General features: G+C 45.2%; 2 protein-coding genes across 16 annotated transcripts in view; one reads left to right on the top strand and one right to left on the bottom strand.

Moving 5' to 3' along the window:
* The first annotated feature begins 460 nt into the window (after positions 1-460).
* On the top strand, positions 461-16,165 carry alms1 (ALMS1 centrosome and basal body associated protein). 3 transcript variants are annotated; one of them, XM_015969360.3, is made up of 19 exons: positions 461-588; positions 1,812-1,962; positions 4,852-4,972; positions 5,082-6,858; positions 6,973-7,132; positions 7,275-7,337; positions 8,185-9,135; positions 9,227-9,321; positions 9,607-10,534; positions 10,658-10,768; positions 11,245-11,385; positions 13,083-13,831; positions 13,915-14,026; positions 14,275-14,457; positions 14,546-14,784; positions 14,938-15,103; positions 15,198-15,255; positions 15,780-15,879; positions 15,955-16,165. In XM_015969360.3, exons 2-19 carry the CDS (start codon positions 1,815-1,817, stop codon positions 15,997-15,999), a joined length of 6,147 nt encoding a protein of 2,048 aa, XP_015824846.3. In that variant the 5' UTR covers positions 461-588; positions 1,812-1,814; the 3' UTR covers positions 16,000-16,165. The 3 variants fall into 3 exon arrangements, with proteins under 3 accessions (XP_015824846.3, XP_015824845.3, XP_015824847.3); XM_015969359.3 differs by having other exon boundaries at positions 13,080-13,831; XM_015969361.3 differs by lacking the exon at positions 7,275-7,337 and having other exon boundaries at positions 13,080-13,831.
* Positions 16,166-16,987: 822 nt separating this feature from the next.
* The window catches only part of dctn1b (dynactin 1b), a 43,455-nt gene continuing 37,918 nt past the window's right edge, over positions 16,988-22,524 (bottom strand). For 11 of the 13 annotated variants that reach the window (XM_070547028.1, XM_070547022.1, XM_070547024.1 and 8 more), the window contains 11 exons: positions 22,295-22,456; positions 22,030-22,161; positions 21,834-21,962; positions 21,568-21,710; positions 21,326-21,492; positions 21,150-21,161; positions 20,629-20,756; positions 20,375-20,558; positions 20,188-20,261; positions 20,020-20,109; positions 16,988-17,708 (listed from right to left, as the gene is read on the bottom strand). In XM_070547028.1, coding sequence (XP_070403129.1) covers positions 17,571-17,708; positions 20,020-20,109; positions 20,188-20,261; positions 20,375-20,558; positions 20,629-20,756; positions 21,150-21,161; positions 21,326-21,492; positions 21,568-21,710; positions 21,834-21,962; positions 22,030-22,161; positions 22,295-22,456 — 1,359 coding nt within the window. In that variant the 3' untranslated portion in view covers positions 16,988-17,570. The remainder of the gene's footprint in view (positions 17,709-20,019; positions 20,110-20,187; positions 20,262-20,374; positions 20,559-20,628; positions 20,757-21,149; positions 21,162-21,325; positions 21,493-21,567; positions 21,711-21,833; positions 21,963-22,029; positions 22,162-22,294; positions 22,457-22,524) is intronic. The other 2 variants (XM_054741853.2, XM_054741855.2) reach the window with 1 other exon arrangement.

Genomic DNA, 22,524 nt, shown 5'->3' with positions numbered 1-22,524 from the left:
GAGTAAAATGTTGATGTGAATGAAACAAATTTCAATAAATATTTTTTGTAACATTTAATAACTTACCCCGCAACCCTACATGGACAAGTAGGTTCAGACAATGGATGGATGGATGGATGGATTTAATAATTTACAAATAATTTATTACATGTTCACCTCAGTAGACAGCGTGCATTCGGAACATGAAATATGTTAGCTTGACTTACTGAAGTCCAAATGGAGGGCCTCAAATGCAGTAAAGTCTTCAACAGCTGTGCTTAATAGCAAAAAATAATGATAACAATTTTGAGTACTTGTCCACTGTAGTGACCATTATGCATCAAAAGGTTAAAATTAGCTAAACATATTTTCTGTAAACTGTAAGTTATAAGTGCTGTTCACACGCCAGATCGCTAGATGGCGGTAAGCCCCTTTAGATACTTGCCAACAACAATTAACCCGTGAAGAAGAAGAAGCTCTACGAGAAATATCTAACTTCCTGTTTTTATAATTGCACTTCCTGGCAACGGTCCTTGGAAACAAAGTGAAGGATCATGAAAGAAATGCTCTTTGTGGCGGACTGTCTTTTATAACATCGAACACCAACGGGTGAATCTTGTAATTTCAACTCAAGCTATGATTGAAAAACAGTTAGCGTACCTTTTTATCTGAAGTTTATACATCCGCGGAGGCTCCGCTAACGGTTGATCAAGCTTTGGCTATCTTTGCTGCTAAATACGCAGGAGCCTATATTCACTCCCTCTATCATAATGATACTTGGAATAATAAAAGCCATTCACTTAGTGATGGTGACGGAAGTGTAAATAAATGAAGAAAACTTAGTTTGTTAGCCAACCTGTTGCTTCCAGCTAGCATCACTCGTTACTTTTATAGTTAAGATTCACGTAGATTTAGAGTGATTAACTGAAGCTTTATCAACATACTGGTCACAAGTGCTCAAAATGCGGTCTCATATATATAAAAAAGCTACAAAAGATATTTCATTGTAAACTATCCTGAGTAGATCGTTGTTGTTTATGGTTTCCCCCGTTTGTTTTTACTTTTGTGTGATTTATTGCGTCAAGGTTAGCCTGAAATAATTAGCTTAGAAATCTGCAGCAGAAAAGATTTTAATTACATATATAGGATGGCTTTCCAGGCTATGAAATCATAATAATTCAGTCTAGTTTCTGAAACGGAGCAATTGTTCTAATGTTTATACGAAGATTGTACAATTATCTATTTTTTTAATTATGTGATTATATAACAATGTAACTAAAAACATAATAAAGTAACAAAATTGTACCTTGACTCCTGTAGACCATCCACCAGAGGGCAGTAGACATATATAAAGCTGGATTTGGCAGAATTTTGATTAGGCCACAAATCCTAATCTGGCCTGAATTGGTTTGATGTGTAGATGCTGTAATAGTCTACAAAAGATTAACATATGTTTTAGACATTCTTTTGCAATTACTTCAGACTTCAGATTGTTCAACACTAAGCTGGTCTCTTTGGGTGAATACCAGAAAGAAAATGATTTTTTTAAAATGACAGCTTATTCTATTTATTTTTCACACAGTTGGAACAGCATGTTAAATAAATTGTGATTATAAGAATATAAAACATGGAACAAAATTACTGCTTGTATTTGTGTTGTTTGAGTCACTGGCAATTGCTTTAACCAGCAGTAACTGTTCTCAGCTTCACCTCAGTTCTTGTGGGTTAGAAGCTGAAACATCTGGGAGCCAGTAGCCAATAGATTAGACTCCACAGCAGAGTGAAATAGGAAGGGAATATATTAATATTCAGCTTTTTGTCTTTGCTTGTAGAAGATGGCAGCATCTCCTCATTTGCCAGCAGATGATGATGTGAGTCAGTCTTTTGAGGAAACAAGCAGATGCAGCGAGGTCTGGAAGCAGTCCGGGCCTAAAACTGATGATTGGGACCGTAAACAGGCACAGAAAGAAAGCCTGCAACTACGTAAGTATGGTGAAGTATAGTGAGTAGTATAACAAAATAATTGAAAATCAAACCATTAAACAGTATAATATACAGTTCCTGACAAAAGTCTTGTCGCTTGTGTACAAGTAGACCTAAAGTGCCGCTAAAAATAATTCTAATGCAGATTTGGTTTCAACAAATGGGTCATTTTAATCCAAACAGCTTTTGTAATAATGTTTCAATGCAAAAGTGTTCTAATATTTACAGCTTGGTAAAGCCCATTGAGTCGATTTTTGCCAAGACATAAGTGTTGTCGCCTTGTCATATGAGCTTCACCGGTGACTAATAATGGATCAATTAGGCGTCGGGAGTGTATAAAAAGAACCCCAGTACACTAGGCCTTCACATCAACTGCAACTAGACCTCTGCAAACATGCCTAAGATTCACCCTGGGACTAAAGTGTTGATTATCAAGAGACTGAAGACCAAATCCACCGCAGATGTGGCACACACCTTCAATGTGTCTCAGGCTCTCAGCGTCAAGTTCAGAGGATAAAGAAAAGATTTGAAGAGACTGGAGAAGTTTTTGACAAGCCCAGGTCAGGCAGACCCTGCAAGTCAACTGCTCGAGAGGACCGTTTGTTGGCTCGAAAATCAAAGACAGGCCTATTTTCAACTGCAGCAGAGCTCCAGGAGACCTGGTCACCTGAAATCCCTGTCAACCAGAAAAGTTTGTCGTATTCTGTCTCGAAATGGCCTCCATGGTCGAATCAGTGCCCATAAGCCAGCACTAAACAAAAGACAATTGAAAAACCATGTGGCATTTGCCAAGTCCCACAGCCTGCTAAAAGGATGGACGCTGGAAAAGTGGCAGAGGGTGGATCTTTCAGATGAATCTTCTGTTGAACGACACCACAGTTGCCGCAAATATTGCAGGAGGCCTACTGGAACCCACTTGGAGCCGAGATTTACCCAGAAAACAGTGAAGTTTGGTGGAGGCAAAATCATGGTCTGGTGTTACATCCAGTATGGGGGTATGCGAGGGATCTGCAGAGTGGAAGGCAACATCAATAGTCTCAAATACCAAGAAATCTTAGCTACTTCTTATATTCCCAACCATAAAAAAGGCCAAATTCTGCACCAGGATGCTGCTCCATCGCATACTTCCATCTCCACATCAAAGTTCCTTAAGGCGAAGGACATCAAGATGCTCCATGATTGGCCAGCCCAGTGACCAGCCTTGAACATCATTGAGCATATGTGGGGCAGGATGAAAGAGGAAGCATAGAAGACAAGACCAAAGAATACTGATGAACTCTGGGAGGCATCCAAGACTGTTTTCTTTGCTATTCCTGATGACTTCATCAATAAATTTATGAATCATTGCCAAACCGCATGGATGCTGTCCTTCAAGCTCATGGAAGTCATACAAGATATTAAATTTGGATCTCACAGCACCACTACTTAATTTGCTGATATATTTTGGATTTGCTGTAAAGTTGATCATTTTCTGAATAGGCGACAACACTTTTTGTTTTGCCAGATTTTGACCTTTCTGTCTTGATTAAATGATGCATCTCTTTTCAGTGAACATATTATTTTTCAATACATTTAAAATTATGTGGGAGGGCTTTAGCTTTTCATATAAGCTATTTCTAACACCAATTAATCATTTAAACATCAGGTTAATAGCAGGAGTTTCTACAACATACACAAGCGACAAAACTGTATATGAATCATTTGTACCCTTTAGAAGACAAAGAAGGTTTTTTGTATAGAAATCCAGGTCGCTTTAGAAGCACAACAAAAAAATCTGATTAAAAAATTTAAAGTAAATTAGAAAAAAAAACATGAAAGCCCAAAATATAAAGAAAGTGTAGAACAGCAGGAGAAGAAGCTAATGGGCTTGAACAGATGAGTTTTAGTTAGTGGTGGTTGGAGGGACTGGTGGCACATGTGTACAGCAGCCTTGCTTCTGTCAGCATCCCAGGGCAGCTGTGGCTATATTGTAGCTCATCACCACCAGTGTGTGCATGGGTGAATGACTGATTGTGTTGTTAAGCACCTTGGCTGGTTCTTGAACTCTAGAAGGTGCCATATAAAATACAGGCCATTTTCAGCTGCTTTTTGAAGGAGACCACTGAGTCCACTGATCTCAGGCTCAGGGAGAGAGAGTTCCAGTCTGGGGGCCACAGCAGCAAATGATCTGTCACCTTTGGTCTTTAGCCTGGTGCTGCACAACCAGTAGGCTTTGATCACTGGACCTCAGGGACCTGCCGGGGGGTTGGGGGGTGGGGGGCTGAGAAGTTCACCGATGTATGATGGTGCTTGTCCATATAAGGCCCTATAGACCAGAACCAGGATCTTGAAATGACCTTGGAGATGGCCACTGAGAAGGCTTAGACGGATAAGAAGAGAACCACTCCAGAGCAGGAAGTGCTCGTTAAAATGAGAAGTTAGAGAATCAGGGTTGATATTGCAGAAAAGAAGGATTGAAAGCACCAGAAAATTTGCTAGCTGTGCTCTTGTTAAGAAAACGAGAACTAACCAAGCGGCGAGCAGGAGGTGGGGACACAGAAACCAACAAATTAAAGAAAATGCAATGGTGGTCTGAAATATAAACGTCTTCAGGACAAACACTGTCAGGATTTAATCCCAGGGTAAAATCAAGGTCTAGAGTGTGCCCCCTGCTGTGCGTGGGACCAGAAACATGCTGGGTAATGCTGAAAGAGTCCATGAGGCTGGAGAACCTCCCAGCAGAGTGGTCTGAGACATCAATCAAAACAGCAGGAAGGACATATTGTTTATGGAGCGGGAATTTAAATCTGCCATGCTGAGTGAGTCAGTAACTAGCTTTGAATTGGTATTTAGTCCATTTTATTCTATGTTCCGTTCACTCAGTTAACATTCAGCTTCTCGTTTGATCAGAATTCCAGGAGAGCCACCTGTCTCCATCCCTCTCCTTGCTTCCCGTAGCCTCTGGAGAGGAACTCAGCTTCACTGAACCCTCTTTTTTCCAGCAGAGTGATTCAGAATTTGCTCCTTTAAGGTAAGATAACATAGCTTCCTCTTAAACACAGGTCATTTCAGCATCATGCCACTAGAGTGGTAGTTTTGTAGCGTTAATGGGAGCATGACGATCTGCTGGTTTGCTTTAGGGCGTACCCTGACATTTCTGTGGCATCGGAGAGGCTCTGTGTTCCCCTGCAGGACCAGACTAATCACTGGTCTGAGCCTAGCTTATTGTCCCAGCACCCTTTGGCCCAGGCAACCATTCTCTCTGAAGAAGGAACAAACACTTTATCTGAGCACATTTTATCACCAGGAATCAAAAACAAAGAAGAAAAAAAGGCTCGCCCTCATCAAAAAGCAGCTACTGCTACTGGACAAGGACTATGGAGAGAAGGTACAGGTCGCCAAGAGGGGGAGTTAGAGACACTTACTGAAGTTACAGATAAAAACTTTAGAGATGTTTTTCAAGATGACATTTCTTTTTTGAATAATGATGTTCCTGCACAACATCTCCTGGACCTCCTACAGAAAGAAGTGGGCATGCAAAGCAGCAGCAGTAGTTCTATTTCATCTGCATCCCAGAGCTCTGAGAAGAGAACCGGGTCATTAATGGATGACTCTAAAAGAACTCAAACCAGTAAAGCTATTACCGACCAAAGCTTGGCTACAAGAGAGCATCCGCCTGGTGAAGCTAGTCTCCACCAGCAGCAGACAAGACCTTCAGAGGTCCGTAACATCACCATGGGTTCCCGCAGCACTCAACCTGATGACAGCAGTGAGTTGTTGCACACAGAGCTGCTGGCAGAAGCGCACAGACTCGGCGACTTAGAAGCTGAGTCAAAAAACAAACAAAAGGCCGAGATGCAATCATGCCAGTTTTCTGCATCTTTACTTAAAGAAGAATCTGAAAGGAGGCCCAGGGGTAAAGCGGGTCTGGGTAGTGTGCAGAGAATGGCTCCATTTTTAGCAGCTACTGACTGGGTTCGCAGAGAACAAGAACTCTTGTTGTCGCAGAGCAAAACCGAGATTGATGGGTCCTACCTGGGTTTCCTTCCTCAGTCTCAGTCTACTCCAGGGGTCTTCATGGCTCAGATGAAGACTACGTTAGGACAACTTTCAGCTATAAAATCTGATAAAAACGCCACGTATCAGTCAGTCACTCCACAGCCAGCTGTCTCCAAAATGGACATTTGTTTCCCAGATCAACTCCGTCAATCCAAAGATGGTTCTGTACAGACCTCTGCAGAAGTCCAGTCCCTCCCTAGTCTCAACTTCAGGCAGAAGGTAGATGCTTGGAGGACTAAACCGACTCCAGTCTCAGGCTTCAGCAGCCCAGACCCAGGAGGATCTGGTCTCACTTTGAATCGAACCATCACCCCGCAGGCTGGTACTTCACTGAGGCTTTCTGCTACAGGTGCTGCCCAACTAAATGTCCCTCAGAATGGCTCCTTAGCCCTCTCTGGCTCCTCTTCTCCTAGAAGAGGGGAGGCAGTCCGTGGGGGTCCCGGTGACAAGATCAGCGGGGGGTCTGCAGCACCACCCATAGCCTCACCTTTAGGCAGGTCCCAGTCCCACTCCTCTCTCAGCACAGTCATCACGTCGGTCTGTAAACATCAGCATCCAGATGTGCCTCCGGAGGAGGAGCAGAGCCACAATCGGGACCACGCTCCACAGTCTCCTGGTACCTCAGTTCATCCATCATCCCTCACGGGCCTCGGCCGCTTCAGTGACGTGTCACCTGATCAAGTTCTGACCTGTTCAAGCTCCCAAGACAGTTGCGGTGGGACAAAAGTCGGAGCCTCTGTTGGAACATCCTCTGTTGTCAGTCTGGAGCTCGATAACTACGCCCCCTACTGGACTTCAAAATCCACCCCACCACCTCCTTCAAAGCCTCAAGAGCTCAACATCGATGAACGAATTCCGGTGATTAAAAAACACAAAAATCTTCTTTAACGTTTAAAATAATATTTTTTGCCAGAATGTATATTTTTAGAGCAACACTTATTTCCTGATGAGTTCTATATCTGTTTCCTGCAGTTGTACCTCTACATCCTCGGCGTAGACCAGTCTCCTTCTAACATCCTGACTCCATTTGCACCCAGAGACCCAACCAGAGAACCCGAGTTCTCTCCCACTGATCTCTGCACTATTAAAGGATCAACCGGAACCCCTTCAAAGGGCACTCAGGCCTCTGAGGGTATCAGTCTTCAAACTAACCTTCACCTGTAACTGAGCTAGAACGGTCAACAGCCTAAGGGAAAACTTGGTATCTGTACAGGAAGTCATTGGTAACACAGGTTGAGTTAAAATTCTGTTCTTCCTTTTCTCTCCACCATCAGACAAGTCTGCAGCTGTAGCCCAGAGCTCATCCCATCCACTCTCTTCTTGTGGGACTTTAGTTGGTAGGTGGAGTTCAGATCCAAACTGACCTACAGCTAACCCTGATCCTGACTCTCTTTTGTTCCTCCCTTGTTTGGACCAGTGCTCTGTGTTACCAAAAGTAGTGAGACATCTGCCTTTGTATGCACTTGATCTTTAATATGAGTTGGCTCGCTGTTTGCAGCTGGAACAGCTTCCACACAGTTGGAAAGTCTTTCCATGAGATTCAGGAGTGTGTGTGTGTGTGCGTGCGTGTGTGAGAGGCTAACTGGTGCTGGAGGAACAGGCCTGGCACCTCTGGTTGAGGTCAGGACTATCAGGTTCCTCCACCAGACCTGAACTTGAAGTGTCCCAGTACTTTGGCTGTATAGTGGCTGCTGACATTAGAAGAGCTGTAATTAGTGTACTCTTTAGTAGGAAGGCAGAAAAAACTAGTTATTTATAACAAATGTGGCAGAAATTGATGAAGCTCCTCCCGGAAGCAGCTTTACACTCAATTATTGTGTTTTTTAATATATATAGTAAATGTTGAGTTTTACAAAAGCACCTTCCAGAGTCCTAGAAACCCCCCAGGATGTTTCACAACACAGCAGTCATTCACACTCTGGTGGCGATGAGCTACATTGTAGCAGCAACTGCTCTGAGGTGCAGTGACAGCCACCACCAGCAGCTAAGGTGGGTGGGGCGTCTTGCCCAAGGGCACAACAACTGTAAGAGACTGAGCAGGGTATGAACTAGCAACCCTCCAGTTACGGGGCGGGCACCTAACTCATCTGTTCCTTCACACATAATATTTACTGACATTTCCTGAGAGGTGAATGAATGTTAAGACTCAAAGGTTTATGCTAAAATACTCTGTTGCGTTTCCAGGAAACAGTCCCCAGAAAGGAGAGTTCTCCAGGTCCAGCCTTCTGTCAGCAGACTCCAGCATCTCCGTTCCCTTTAGCCTGGACAGTCTAGGCCCAGCTGTCCCTGTCCCACAGCAAGTCGGAGTGAGGACGTCTCTTCCATCAGGTGTAGAAGCTGCCCAGAGTGAAGGCAGAGTGTCCCCCAGCTCCCAGCCTCCCACGCAGCAGGCTGTCAGCCAGCTCGCCAACATGGCTGACGTCTCATTGACCACAAAGGCTGGTGTAGCAGAAAAGAAGCCTGACTCTCCTTCTCAGAGCAGCCAAGGCATGACTCAAGATGCTGAGAAGTCCTTCGTTAGCTTAAAGGAGTCGGAGATTCGTCGACTCCTCAGTCAAACAGAGAACATCGTAATCACTGGGTCTGCTCCACACCGCCTTCGCTCTGATGAAGACATTTTCAGCTCTACCGCTGGAGACCTCATAACGCGCTCCTCATCAGACTCCATGCTTATCTCACAGAAAACAAAGCAAACCTCTTTGCAGCCTGATAATTCATCTTCTCAGAATCTCACCGTTTCATCTCCTGCCACTGTAACGCCCAACGTGGCACCTGACAGGGCGGTTAGCAGACCAGGGACGACCCTGAGTGTCTCCATATCCGCCCGGCGGACGGAGCCTGAGGGCTGCAGTGCAGCACCTGCTGATAAACTCCACCCACAGCAGCAAGTCACCATGCCTTCACCAGCTGCGAGCATGCAACAGCTTTACCCAGAGGTGGGGGAAACACCTACACCTGCACAAAACCACTCCTCCTCATCTGTCGCCCATGACAACAATCAGGAAGCGATGAGCGATGGGAGCAGTGAGAGCTCGCTGGCCGTTAGAGTAGCTAAATTACTGCAGACTGAATCTCCAGACTCCGTGATGTCCTCTACACCCAGCGCCGCTGACCAGGAGGAGAGGAGGCCCAAAAGTAAACCTGTTTTTATTTACCACAGCTTGTACAGACCGCTGTTGTTGAACAACTTGTTCAGTGAGAATCTGAGATGTACCAAATGTTTCAGAGCGGCTCCAGCTGTGTGAACCTCTGGAGTTGGACATAAAAGATCGACGCTGCATCGAAGACATCAAGAAAGAGCTGTTAAGGAATCCCACTGAGGTAAAACACAGCCTCCAAACATTGTTTTTGTTATTGTTTACATTTGTGATGTCACACGTGTTCTCCTTATGCTGATTGAGAATTTAAAGTATCTCTTTTGTCGTTCTGACACCAGCCTTCCCTCTCTGGACAGTGTAGGTCTGGTGCTGAAGGTAACTGCAGAGTGTGACGGGTCTGGTGCGGGTGCAGCTGTCTAGATAAACGAGTTAAATGTTTGCAGTGTCTTTGCGTTCAATGAATGATCTTTGCAGGTCTTTTGACAACAATGTGTGTTATGTTTTCTAGAGCCAAGAGAGCACAGATACAGAGAGCAGTTCATCGAGCCACAGGGTCCATAAGGAGAACAACCATTCTGCAGAAATGTGTTCCTCTGATTCAGACAACCACCTGGAGCAGCCAGCAGCCCTCACACAGCCACAGAGCCCTGCCCACAGCCACTTGGAGGCCCGAGTGCGTGAGATTGCTGCCAGAGAAGGAGTAACCCTCCCGTCTGTCCCGTCTGCATCCATCACAGTATCCACCCACAGGCACCCCCCCTCTCCTCCTCTCAGCCCAGCCACACCCCCGCTGGGCCTGATGGAGCTCCTCACAGAACCAGGCAGTCCCACTGGAGCCAAACTGCTTGCAGCAGATCCGAACCAGCAGGAAGTGGGCTCAGCACAAACAGCAAGCAGAGAACCATCACCTGTGTTTGGAGAGCGTAGCAGTGTCCGTCAAGGAGACCACCGTGTGACTGCTCAGCCAGCTTCACGGAATCGGAAGAGGTGGGACACTATGGGAGGACAGCCTGAGACATCTCTTGAACCCTCACAGGATATGCAGCGTTTCAGCCATCTGAAGGCACTCTCTCACCTCACTGGCTCTGGTCATACAGGTCCATCCTCTGTTTCATCCACTGCAAGGACAGGCAATGTCTCACATGTCCATCTCAGTCCATCCCCTAAACCACCGGATCACCTCTCTGTATCTCCTGTCCTCTCTACTCACCCTGACACTGTCTCAGGATTGCCTCGCCAAGACTTCTCCTTCCCCAGAGAGTTTGCCTCTGCTGTTGGTTTGTCCCGTCTTCCAGAGCAGTCCAACAGCAGGCAACCTGTGGGACGGGACACCCCAGCCCTGTATGAACAGGTTTCTCAGGAAAAATCCACTCTGTCCTTTCCACCACAGCTCAGAGCTGAGGTGGTACCCAGAACCGTCTCTGCTGAAGCAGCAGGTGGGCTTTGCTCCCTCACACCCTATGGGGGTGGGGGTGGTGTGTGTGTGTGTTGGGGGGGGGGGGGGGGGGGGGTGTAACCAGGAGATGAATTATTACAGTTTCATCGTGTTCCTTCCACAGCTCCGGTCCTGTTGCCGTACAAACCTCGTGGTAGTGACGAGCTCTTCTACGTCCCCCAGACAGAAGCTGATGTCTCCTCAGCAGACACCACCATGGAGAGCACACACACAGGTGTGTTTGTCTCCGGCTCTGCTAAACCACACCTGGGTTATTAGAATGAATCCTGTTTGTGTTCATGTTAAATACCTTAAGGTCTTTGACAGGAAACAAGTTACATTTTTCCTTCGGTTTTATTTTTTCCTTTTGCTGCTTTAAAAAAAAAAGACATTTAATATTCAGGATGCAGTTAGTCATAAATGTTCTTCTAAAGCAGAAAAGAGGGAATTTCAGGGAGAACGAATCTGCTCCTTCAGGCTGTGAGGAGGGTCTCGTCTGTCCCTCAGTGCAGCAGCAGCTGTCTGGTAACACACACCATGCAGCACATTAATTATTCATGTTCAGGGGCAGAGTTAAACAAAGGCAGAGCAGGGCTCCGTGTGTGTGTGTGGAGAGAGAGAGAGAATTCAAGATCTTCTATTCATTACAGGGTAAACATGTTTTATTGTGGGTTTGAGGGAACTAACTAACCAGTGTTCCCTTTGAGCCAGGCTCGGACGACGCCGTGCCTCCACACTTCAGCAGCCAAGTCCTGGGAAAGCAGGACCCGGGGTTGGACCGCGGAGTCTCATTCAGACACCCAGAGGGGATCTACAGCAAACGGCTCCAGATGGCAGGTTCAGAGCACACGGGTGAGCTGAACACACACACACCTTCAGCATGAAACAAAGGGCCTTGTGGGATCATGACAAACAGTTTGTTTAATCAAACTAAAATTCATTCAGAAAACACTAATGTTCTGTAAGTGGTTACTTTTAATATATTTTCAATAAAATATAAAGGTATTCAATTAAATGTAATATTCCATAAAATTATGGATTATCAATTTAATTGAACCTTTAATATTCAAATGATGATAAAACTGGGTAAGTTGGGTATCTCCAGGGAAACAACACTTTATAATAATTTGACACAGAGACAAAAATATAGTTTATAAAAATCAACATATTACTATATTTCTACTACTAATGATGATGCAAGACAAATGATTTTAAATGGTGGTTCAAAGTGATATCAACTGAGACAATGAATGAACTCTGATGAAACATGGCCTTGTATGTTTTAAGAGCTTAATTAAGTGACTCGCGTCCAAGTACTCCACAGCGTGGCTGGCAAGTAAGGGTATAAAAGAAGAAAAACTAATGACATGGCCTCCTTGTTCACCTGATCTGAACCCCATTGAGAACCTGTGGTCCATCATCAAATGTGGGATTTACAAAGAGGGAAAACAGTACACCTCTCTGAACAGTGTCTGGGAGGCTGTGGTTGCTGCTGCACGCAATGTTGAAGGTGAACAGATCAAAACACTGACAGAATCCATGGATGGCAGGCTTTTGAGTGTCCTTGCAAAGAAAGGTGGCTATATTGGTCGCTGATTTGTTTTTGAATGTCAGAAATGTATATTTGGGAATGTGGAGATGTTATATTGGTTTCACTGGTAAAACTAAATAATTGAAATGGGTATATATTTGTTTTTTGTTAAGTTGCCTAATAATTATGCACAGTAATAGTCACCTGCACGCACAGATATCCCCCTAAAATAGCTAAAACTACAAACAAACTAAAAACTACTTCCAAAAACATTCAGCTTTGATATTAATGAGTTTTTTGGGTTCGTTGAGAACATGGTTGTTGTTCAATAATAAAATTATTCCTCAAAAATACAACTTGCCTAATAATTCTGCACTCCCTGTAGGTGATAAGAGACATTATAAAAAGAATCAAGTATCTGTCCAAGAGCTGGAGTATACAGTAGAAACAAGAGTGGACCCAAAACAGAGCCTTGGGGTACCCCACAGAACAGATCGGTAGAATCTGACATGATTTGGTTCATTCAGACACCGAAACTATAACCATATATAACCATAAATAAATCTGATCCACTGTCTAGACAGCTGTTCTGTGGTCAGACAAATCAAACATACATGCCCTCCATGAGATGGAGCTGAGTGTGGAGGAAACAGCTGGATCATTTATGGTTTGGTGTTTCGAAGCCAGTGATATTTGAATACTACCCATTATCCTACAACACTGCTGTCTGGGTACTGAAACATGCCCCTGTTGTCTGGTCCTTTCACCTTTAGGACAGGACAGCAGCTATAACCTCTCATCAGGGACAAACAGCAGCACAGGTCCAGGACCTGGCTTCTGAACTCCCAGAACAGCTGGTGAAACATTTCTCACGAAACATTTAGTATGTTCCATGAGATCATACCAGATCATAACATGGATCAGCTGATCACTGCTGGGTGGTTGAATAACGTTTGACACCAGTTGTTGTAAATGTGACTCAGGAATGGTAAAACCTTCTCTCTGTTTCGTGCAGCAGATGGCAGCCTTCCAGCTGTGAGTCGAGCTCCAACATCATCTTTTCAGGCATCTGCTACCAGGTCACCCTCAACGATCCATCAAAAGGTCTCTCTCTCAAGGGACCAGGGTACCAGCCCAGTCCAGTTCCTCCCCTACAAGCAAACTGATCCTGGTGGAGTTCATCCAGCCTACAGGGAAACCATCCCAACCTTTGTCCCTCAGAAGAGACACCTGGAACCCCAGCAGAGCAGCAGAACCATGGACCAGATGTGGAAGTGGACCATGGAGTCGTCCCGCCCTACCAGAGACAGAGAGGCTTTGCTGCTGGAGCACCTGTCTCATCTCCTTCATCACATGGAGGCCGATGATCCTGGAGTACAGGAGAGAAGGGATCCAGATCCAGAGGAGCAGCTCAGTAGGACCCAGAGGAGGAGAGCCACAGTCAGAAGAGACGTTGGGCTGCAGGTGGAGGCGACTCTTCAACCTGAGCAGGAAGCTGGCCACGCCCCTTTCTCACACAGCTCCTCCCAGAGCCACCGTCTCTCACCAGTCGACAGGGAGGGGACCTCATCCACAGTATCCAGCTCCGTGTCCACCGTGGACACAACGCGACTGGTCCGGGCCTTCGGTGCTCACAGGGTGCAACAGCTGAAAAGCAGCTCTAGCCTCAGGAAGCTCTACTGCTCCATCAGCAGGCAGAGGAGAGGAAACCTCACCAACCCTCCTCATGACCTGACCCCATCAGAACCCACCCGCTCTGAGGGATCGGTACGTACACCTGCAGGTTTCTGTCCTCATCCCCACCCAGGACAAGTTTGTCCTGAAAATATGGATGAATCTGATCTCTTCAGGTTGCTCCTGATTCTGGATCATCATCCAGCTGGTTCCCGTCGCACCACGGTCCCTCCACGGCTCTGACAGCTAAACGGACGGTGAAACTGGCCAACAAAAGTGTCCAAGCAGGTGGGTGCTTCCTTACTCCTGTTTACACTGAACTCCATTTGTTTCTGAGCCCAACGTAAATGTCTGAAGATCTTATTGAGGATAGTTCAGTTTTCATGGTTTTGTTTCTTTTTTCAAATCTTGGAGTTTAACTTCATGATGGGAATGGATCATCATGCAGCTCTAGTGTTACACCAGGATGTGAAGAACGAGGAAAACGTGTGTCTGTGGAGGTCTGATGATTTCTAAATGAACTCCTCCTCCTTCAGGAGACCTGGAGATTGTGAAGAACGGGACTCGACGACACACCAGAGATGTTGGAACTACATTCCCATCTCCAGGTGAAACCAGAGCTTTGGGTCAGATCTCCTCCTCTCCATCTCTGGCAGTGAGAGGAAGAAGAAGGCAGAAAAGTCCTAAACCTCACAAGAAGATCAAACCTGTTCCTAAAGGTGTGCTTACTCTTCTGCTTTGGTTTCAGCAGTTTTGGGCATTTTTGTAGAGAAAAAACAAATCTTGGAGTTTTTATTTTTTCATCAGGGGTTTCGTGGTTCATCTCTGCTGAGAGTCTAAAATCAGAGACAAAGAAGGAGAACCGGCCTGAGGGGTCTACTGCTGGGAGGCTGAGCACTGCTTGGTTTGAGCCCTACCGCACACTCAGACTCTGGAAGGAGCCACTCAGACAGATCTATGAGGACAATCAGTCATGTTCTGGAGAACCTGATCCAGATCCTAAAACTAGGACAATGTCCTCCGGTCTGACCCGTGTCTCTCTGCAGGTGGTTTTAATCCTCAAAACGTATATAAAACAAAAGTAATTCTGTTTTATGTGGACAATGGGATTACGTTTTAGCTTTTTCTTAATCACAAAATCTGTCAGAAACGGAACCCAAGCAGGTCGGGGGCTAACGTGATGTTCGTCCATCCCGCAGGAGGCTCTAGAGATGCGTTGTCCAGGGTTTATCTCCCGGTCCAGACAGAGGCTGAGACGTCTAGCTCTGCGGGCGGAGGAGAGGAAGCTGCATGCCGTCCTCAGCAGAGACACAAACCTGGTGTTCAACCAGCGAGGAGGTCCAGTGAAGCTTCCCAAACCTGCAGGTACCAGAGACCCTCAGAACCACAGGCTCCTAAACCCTTTAGTTGCTGGGTTTGTGTCATAAACAGCTGCTAATGTCTGTTTTTCTCTGCAAAGGCACTGGTCTGCTGCTGAGGGCCGTTCCCAGGAGGGAGATGATCCAGAGGTCCAAACAGTAAGCAGCAACAGTCCCTTTTCATGTCACTGGAGAGAATAAAAACATGAATTTGAGCTTTGATTAGTAAAACAACTCTTTACCTCTGAGTTAGTGTCTTTATCAAGTTTTAGGTATTTAGGCTCAATATCTCTGTTATATATCTATCCATAACCTGCTGTCCCTCCTGAGGATAGCTCAGACCCACCCAGACCTTCAGCTCTCTGAAACATTTAAATATGGGTTCAACAGGTCATGCAGGCACACGTCTTTGTGTAACAGTGGAGACATTTTATTTGTGGAAGCTATGACCCACGGGAGGCATGAACAGTGAGAGTGAGACTGGTCTCAAGAGGAGTCCTTGAGGAGCTCCACAACTAAAAGAGGCTGAAAAGGACCAGAAGTTCCTCATTTAAACATAAAATCAGTCAGAGGAACGATTCTAACGCCTCTTCTTCATCCGCTTCCCTCTCATCTTCACTATTTATTCCTGCTACGGTTCAGACTGTTTGTTTTCAAACATTCATGTGTTTCCGCGGCTTCAGGATGTACGAGAATCTGCCCGAGGTTCAGCGGAGGCGAGAGGAGGAGAGAAGGAGAGCAGAGTATCAGGTCTACAGGCTGAACGCACGCCTCTACAACAAGGTACCAGCATGGGTTCGGTTGTTCTCCAGCTGCTCCAGAGGCCTTCCTAACACCTGGTTTGTCTTTGTGTCTCAGAGGATCACCAACCGGGTCCTGGGGCGGAGAGAAGCGTGGCACTGACATCAGAGGGATTTTTAATAAACATCAGGCACATTCTGACCAAAAATGGGTTTTTGTAACTCTGACATTTGGAAAATTGTTTAAAATGATACGATTTTAGCTATAGACATTTTTCATATTTTAAATGTTAAAATAAAACCATTTCTACATTTTTTCATGTTTGAAAGTTATAATTTATTGATTTATTTATTTTTTGCTGAATCTGTTGCTTTATTTGCAGACAGTGAAGAAAAACAGAGAACCTGGTTTTAATGGTTTATTCTCAGTTACTGGTTGTGCAACAGCAGGTAGTTCAACAAGATAGCACAATAAATACACAACATTTGTCAGCGTTCCCTCCTTTTATATAATAGTTAATGCACTATGCTCATAAATGAATAAATAAAGATTCAAGTTCATGACAGATTTGTGCAAACGTTAAAATAAAACAAACTAAAGGGCCGTGCGGTGAAGAGAAACAAAACGTCTTTGGCAAAAACATTTTAGTTGTGATGTTGAGCTGGATCCAGACGAAGGCAGGAGACAAATCTAAGGCTGGGACCGGGTCCATCAGAATCTGAGCAGAACTTCACTTAGACACGTAGTAAGGATCTGCAGCTTGTGATTAAACTAGTGGATCTGACAATTTTTACTAAACCGGACCAGGTCACATGACCTCTTAGGGTTCAAAGATCAAACATCTGAACAAAGGGAGTAAATCAAACATCATCTTCCTTTGAGCGAATCCAGTTAAAAAGAACCAGCAGTGGGGTCGGGGGGGTAATGTATGCAGCAGTCCGCTAGTATTCACGTCTATCTCTATCCACTCCAGTTTACAGCAGGTTTTTGTCTGAAGTACAGCTTTGATCAAGTCATGCCTTTAAGGTGGAATTTTACAGACTAATCAGGGCCACACGGGAGAAACGCTCGTTTGAGTCAGAAAAGGGAATAAAAAACTAAATGAGCGTATTTAAGGTATATGTGTGTATTTGAGACTCTTATTGTGAAAGGCTAAAGGAAGTCCTGCAGTAAAGGCCCTACTCAGTAAAACAAGCAGAACCCTCAGTTACAATAAAAACAAATACAGTTCAGTTCTGGATTTTTAAAAACTGGCCTATTTTTGACTTTTTTTCTAATTTAGTTATTTATTTCTGAACATTTCCACATTAATCCCAACACTGGGAAAATGATCTAATTTAGAAGAAAGCATCTGAATGGTAAAGAAATGCCATTAAGCCACTGCAGTTGTGAGATTTATGCAACGCTTCCACAGAAAAGCTGTTTCCTGATTTAGAAACAAAAACATTAGCTGATAAAATCCTAATTTATAGTGAATCTACCTGGATGTCGGTCAGGCCCAAACTTATCTCCACACTTACAGGAAGAAGCTTAAATCTGAGAAGGATCAGACATTATGGGAAGCTAGCGTGTAAAACCAGCATGAATCAGAGTCCAGTCCAGGTTAAATTACTGGTATGGAGTTTGTAATCCCAGGAGACATTAAGTACATCCTAGTGTGATTTATTTAGACCTGAAGGTGGAGGGTGGGGGTGTCTCTGCTGCTGTAGGGTGGACGGCAACTCAGCTGAAGTTTAGGTCTGCAGCAGACTGTGAATTCTCTGAAGCTGAGTCTGAGACAGAAGGAGACGGTGGACCTGCTCCTGGCCGCGGGGACACGGCAGCATGACCCGTCCCACCAGCACCGTGTCGACATGCTTCTCCTCGTTTGCCTGAACACACAAACACAAAGACGAATCCTTCATGCTGTTTGATTAGTCAAAAATAAAACTGTACTAGGATACAGTTTTCCTTTACTGGTCACTATTGGGTAGACCTGTTTCAGTGCTTGTTAACACAAATCAGCCAATCACACGGCAGCACTCACTCATCCAGACAAACTGCTGGAGTTCAAACTGGGTCAGAGCGGAGAAGAAAGGAAATTGAAGGGACTTTGAATGTGGGGTAGTCAGCTGATCTACTGGGATTTGAACACACAACCATCTCTGGGATTTATGATGAATGGTCTGAAACCTTTGGTCATGAGCTTTGGGTAGTGACTGAAGGAAGGAGATGGCGGATATAAGCGGCCGAAGTGAGTTTTCTCTGCAGGGTGGCTGAGCTTTCCCTTAGAGATAGGGTGAGATGCTCGGTCATCCGAGAGGGGCTCGGAGTAGACCCGCTGCTCCTCCACATCAAGAGGCTTCAGCTGCAACATTCAGATGGTCAGGTCAGAATATAGTGTCACCGACATGAAAGCATGAATCCATCCTTAAACATCTTTTGTACGTTCTCGCTGTGTTTGTCTTCAAATTCCATTTTTGGTTCTTTTTTAAACACAGATAAGGTTTTTTCTTTACCTTGCTGACGTTTCGTTTGCGGCTGCAGACTTCCTCAGGCTGAAGCTGATGGTGGCGTCACTTCCTACTTCGTTTATCCGCGGGCAGCAGAGGATGTTGTCGCCCTCTGCTGCCCGCTCTCCCTTCTCCGATGAAGCAGTCCCATGCACGATCCAACGTGTAAACTCCATCGTCCCTGTTCATGGTCCCACATCCACGTCTCCTTATCTCGATTGCTTCTTTTATCCATCTTTTGTATTTTTGTTGTTCGGTGTTTATGATCCTTGTGTTGTCCCAGTCCATTATATGGTTTTCTCTTGTGCAGTGATCCGTTACGGCTGACTTCTTTATTGTGCTTTCTGCTTCTTGTTTTGCTGCTCTTGTGTGTCTTCGACTCGTTTCTTTCTCGCACTCCTTTCTATGTTCTATTGTTCGTGTGTTGAGTTGGCGTCCGGTTTCTCCTATCTATGTTTTATTGCAAAGTTTGCATGGGATTTCGTAAATGACTCCACATTTAAGTCCAGCTGGTATCTTGTCTTTTGGGTGTACTAGTCTGTTTCTAACTGTTGTGTATGGTTTTGTTGGTGTGTTTATGTTGTGTTTTTTCATTGTTGCTCTTATTTTTTCTGTTATGCCTCTGATGTATGGTAGGGTTATCACTGGTTTTGGTTCTTGTCTTTCTGGGTTACTGGTTCTTTGCTTTGGTTGTTTTTTCTTTCTGTTTTTGTTTGTTGTTTTCCTTTGTTTATTGCCCATGTCGGGTATCCGCAGGTCTTTAAAGCGTGTTGTATGTGTTTGTCCTCTTGTTTACGGTCCCTTTCTTCTGTTATCATGTTTGCTCGGTGATATAATGTTCTGATTACTGACATTTTGAGTATGGTGGGATGTTCTGATGTCCATAATAAATATTGTCTGTGTGTGTTGGTTTCCTGTATGTGTTTATGTTTAGGGTCCCGTCGGTCTGCCTGGTGATTTTCATATCCATAAATGCTATACTGCCTTCTGTTTCTGTCTCATAAGTGAACTTTATGTTGCCCGTGTCAGCGTCAGCTCTGAGGATGCAAAGGTAAAGACAAACCTTATCTGTGTTTAAAAAAGAACCAAAAAAGGAATATGAATCCATCCTGCCTTGTGCCAACACTTCAGCCTGGTACTAGAGCTGTAATAGTGGTGGTTGAATGTTCTTGTCCCACTTTGGAACCCTCAGCACCACCTGATCCTGGCTTAAACACCACAGCCTATCTGTTGCTGACCATGTCCGTCCTTTTATGACCACGTGGACCAAACTTCTGATGGCTGCATGCTTCCAGCAGGATCATGCACAATGTCACAAAGGTCAGATCTTCTCTAACTGGTTTCTAGAACATGACCATGAGTTCACTGGACACCAGCCTCCATAGTCACCAGATCTAGTCCAGAACCTTTGGGATGGAACTAAGTGAAGCTGTCACATCAGTACGGCCCAGAAACTCTGACGAAGGTTTCAGAAAGCTTGTTGGCTCTGACATGAAGAACTAAGGACATTCTGGACTTAATAAAGTGGATTGAAATGATGACATTTTGGACCTCTGTGTGTGTGTGTGTGTGTGTGTGTGTGTGTGTGTGGTGGGGAAGACAAGTTTAACGCTTGTCTTTTACAGTGACAAATCATTTCCACATTACAGATGTTCACTAGAGGAAGCCAGACCTTCAGCAGAACTCCCACCTTAACAAACGAGGCTGAAGGAAACGTTGCAAAGTCAGACGAGACTCGAGCTCCAGGCTGCAGGTTGACCACATGCTCTGCTACCTCGTCCTGATGGAAACAAAGTAAAACAGGCTGATAGATGAACCACCGAGGTGTTTAACAGCTGCGGTGTCTGAGAGTTTCTACCTTCAGCCTGTCCAGAGTCTCTCTCAGGGACTGAAGTCGAGCTGTTTGTTCCAGCAGCTGAGCCCCAGGAGTTACTGCAAGAGACATCAATGTTAGAAATAAAATAAAAATTTTAAAATCACAAGAATGTGATGCAAGAACAAGAGACTAGCTGGAAAACGCAGTTTCCCGTTGTTCCACCACTCACCTGGACATTTTCCCGTGACGTCCACCACCTTGGTGTTTGCGCTCATCTGCAACAGAGTTTCCAGGAGCTGGTCGGTCTTGCGGTAGAGGGCGCTGGAGAGCACTTCAGGTCGTTTATCCTTGGAGGGTAGTTTAGTCAAAGGGAGGGGTGGCAGAGCGGCCAGCTGAGCGCGCATCTTCTCAGCCTGTCAGGATGAACCGCATCAGAGCAGGTAGAACATGTTCTTCAGCCAGGTGGGAGTCACCTGCCCTCACCTTCAGTCGGTTGTTTTCATTCTTCAGGTGTTTGATGCAGAGTCTCTGAGCTTCAATCTGCTGAGTCAGCAGGGGAGAGTCGATCACCTGAACTCCTGATCCGGTACCGACTCCAGGTACCATGTTGGCTGCAGGTGAGACAGGTGGACCAGGTAAAACACCTGACACTAAATCGAACTGCTGCTGTTCACATCTGATTTACGGTTCTGTCAAAGTGAGCTGTTGACTTTTCTTATAGCAGCAGATTCACTAAATATTAAAATGTCATTTAAATCAGATTTAATATCTTAAATGATACAAAAACTAAACTGATTCATTCTCCGGGATGTCAACAGAGTTTCTGCAGGATCAAACTTCATTCATATCCAGAGTAGACCCTGATCCATGAGTGAAGCAGGAAAGTAGAAACATTTAAAAGCTGTGAGAGTCCTGCAGACACCCTGGGTAAACATGCACATGACACGGCCTCATGCACAATCAGAACCATGCAGAACCACAACAGAACCAAACCAGACGGATACCTCTTTGTTCCTCTGAAGTTTGTAAATTTGAAGATGAGAAAATATGTAAATCACTTGTTACCAGAAGGTGTGTGTATTCTTGCGTGTGTGCGTGCGTGCATGTGCTCGTATGTGTGTGTGTGTGTGTTTATGTGAATGCAATGCTGTGTGCATGTGTGTGTGTGTGTAACATGTACCTCCTGCTATTCCCGTGACGATGGAAGCGATTCCCGATGATCCACTTCCTCTCACCCCGTCGATGGTCATCTTTGACTGGCTGTTGATTCTCTGTTTCAGTTCAGTCTTCTCTGACTCCAGTTGGTCGATATCCGCCTGCAGCGCGTCCATTGTCTCCTCAAAGTCCCTGCAGAGAGGAGGATATAGTCACACAGCTGTAGATCTGTATCTCAACATTCCCACAGACTGAGCTCTTCCTCACTTCTCTTTCTTCTTCAGCAGAGTCTGAGCTTCGTCCAGACGAGTCTGAATCTTCTCAACGCGCTCGTCTGCATCTTTGGACGAGCTGTCCAGCTTCTTTTCCAGCAGACTGAGACGGACGTTTGCCTCACTCAGCTCCTCTCCCTAAAAAGTTAATAACAATCACACAAACAAGAGTCGTGCAGCTCAGAGGAACTTCTGAACTTCATTCAGACTCTGGAGGTTGGGAACTCAGTTCTTTATGGAAGCCAATTAGCATTTTGCTACCTTTATCTTCAGAGACTTCTTCAGCTCTTTGATGACTGTCTCTCTGTCCTCCAGCTTCAGGCCGAGACCTTCTGCATCCGTGATCTCTGCTCGAAGAGCCGCTGCCCGCACGTCCACTGGTGGGGGGTTCTGTGTGATGGGAAAACGTTACTCTGCGTTCATAAAACCCACGTGACAGGTCTTCACACCGAGTCACCTTGCTTTGGGGCCTCTCTGAATCATACTCTCCCTCCTGCATGGCAGTTGCCATCTTATTCATGGTTGCTATGACGATGCTACAGGACTGTCTCAGACACTCGTAGGGGTTGGCACCCTGAGATCCATAAATCTGTGAGAGAAACACACCTCATCATCAGAGAAACCCTGTGGTTATTCACACACACATGAAAAGAGAAGTGACCTATTTCTGTTTTGTTTTGATTTGTTTGGTTGCAGACAAACACAACCATCTGTGTGCCTACTTGTTCTCCAGCCTTGAAAGCTACGTCCTCCAGCTTGACTGCCGACAGTCCCTCCTGCTCGCCGAGTGGAGACATCATCTGAGCTCCGGCTGCAGCCACCTCCTGCAGCACTGCCACCACCCAGGTCAGGTGCTTCCTGCAGTCTGAGAGTGTGTCACACACCTGCAGGGGAATAAATAAACATACCTGGGTACAGAAATGTTCCAATCATTCATGTGAGATTGGGTTGC

Source organism: Nothobranchius furzeri, chromosome 18, assembly GCF_043380555.1.
Source record: "Nothobranchius furzeri strain GRZ-AD chromosome 18, NfurGRZ-RIMD1, whole genome shotgun sequence".
Lineage (NCBI taxonomy): Eukaryota > Metazoa > Chordata > Actinopteri > Cyprinodontiformes > Nothobranchiidae > Nothobranchius > Nothobranchius furzeri.
This window is presented reverse-complemented; position numbering and strand designations above follow the sequence as displayed.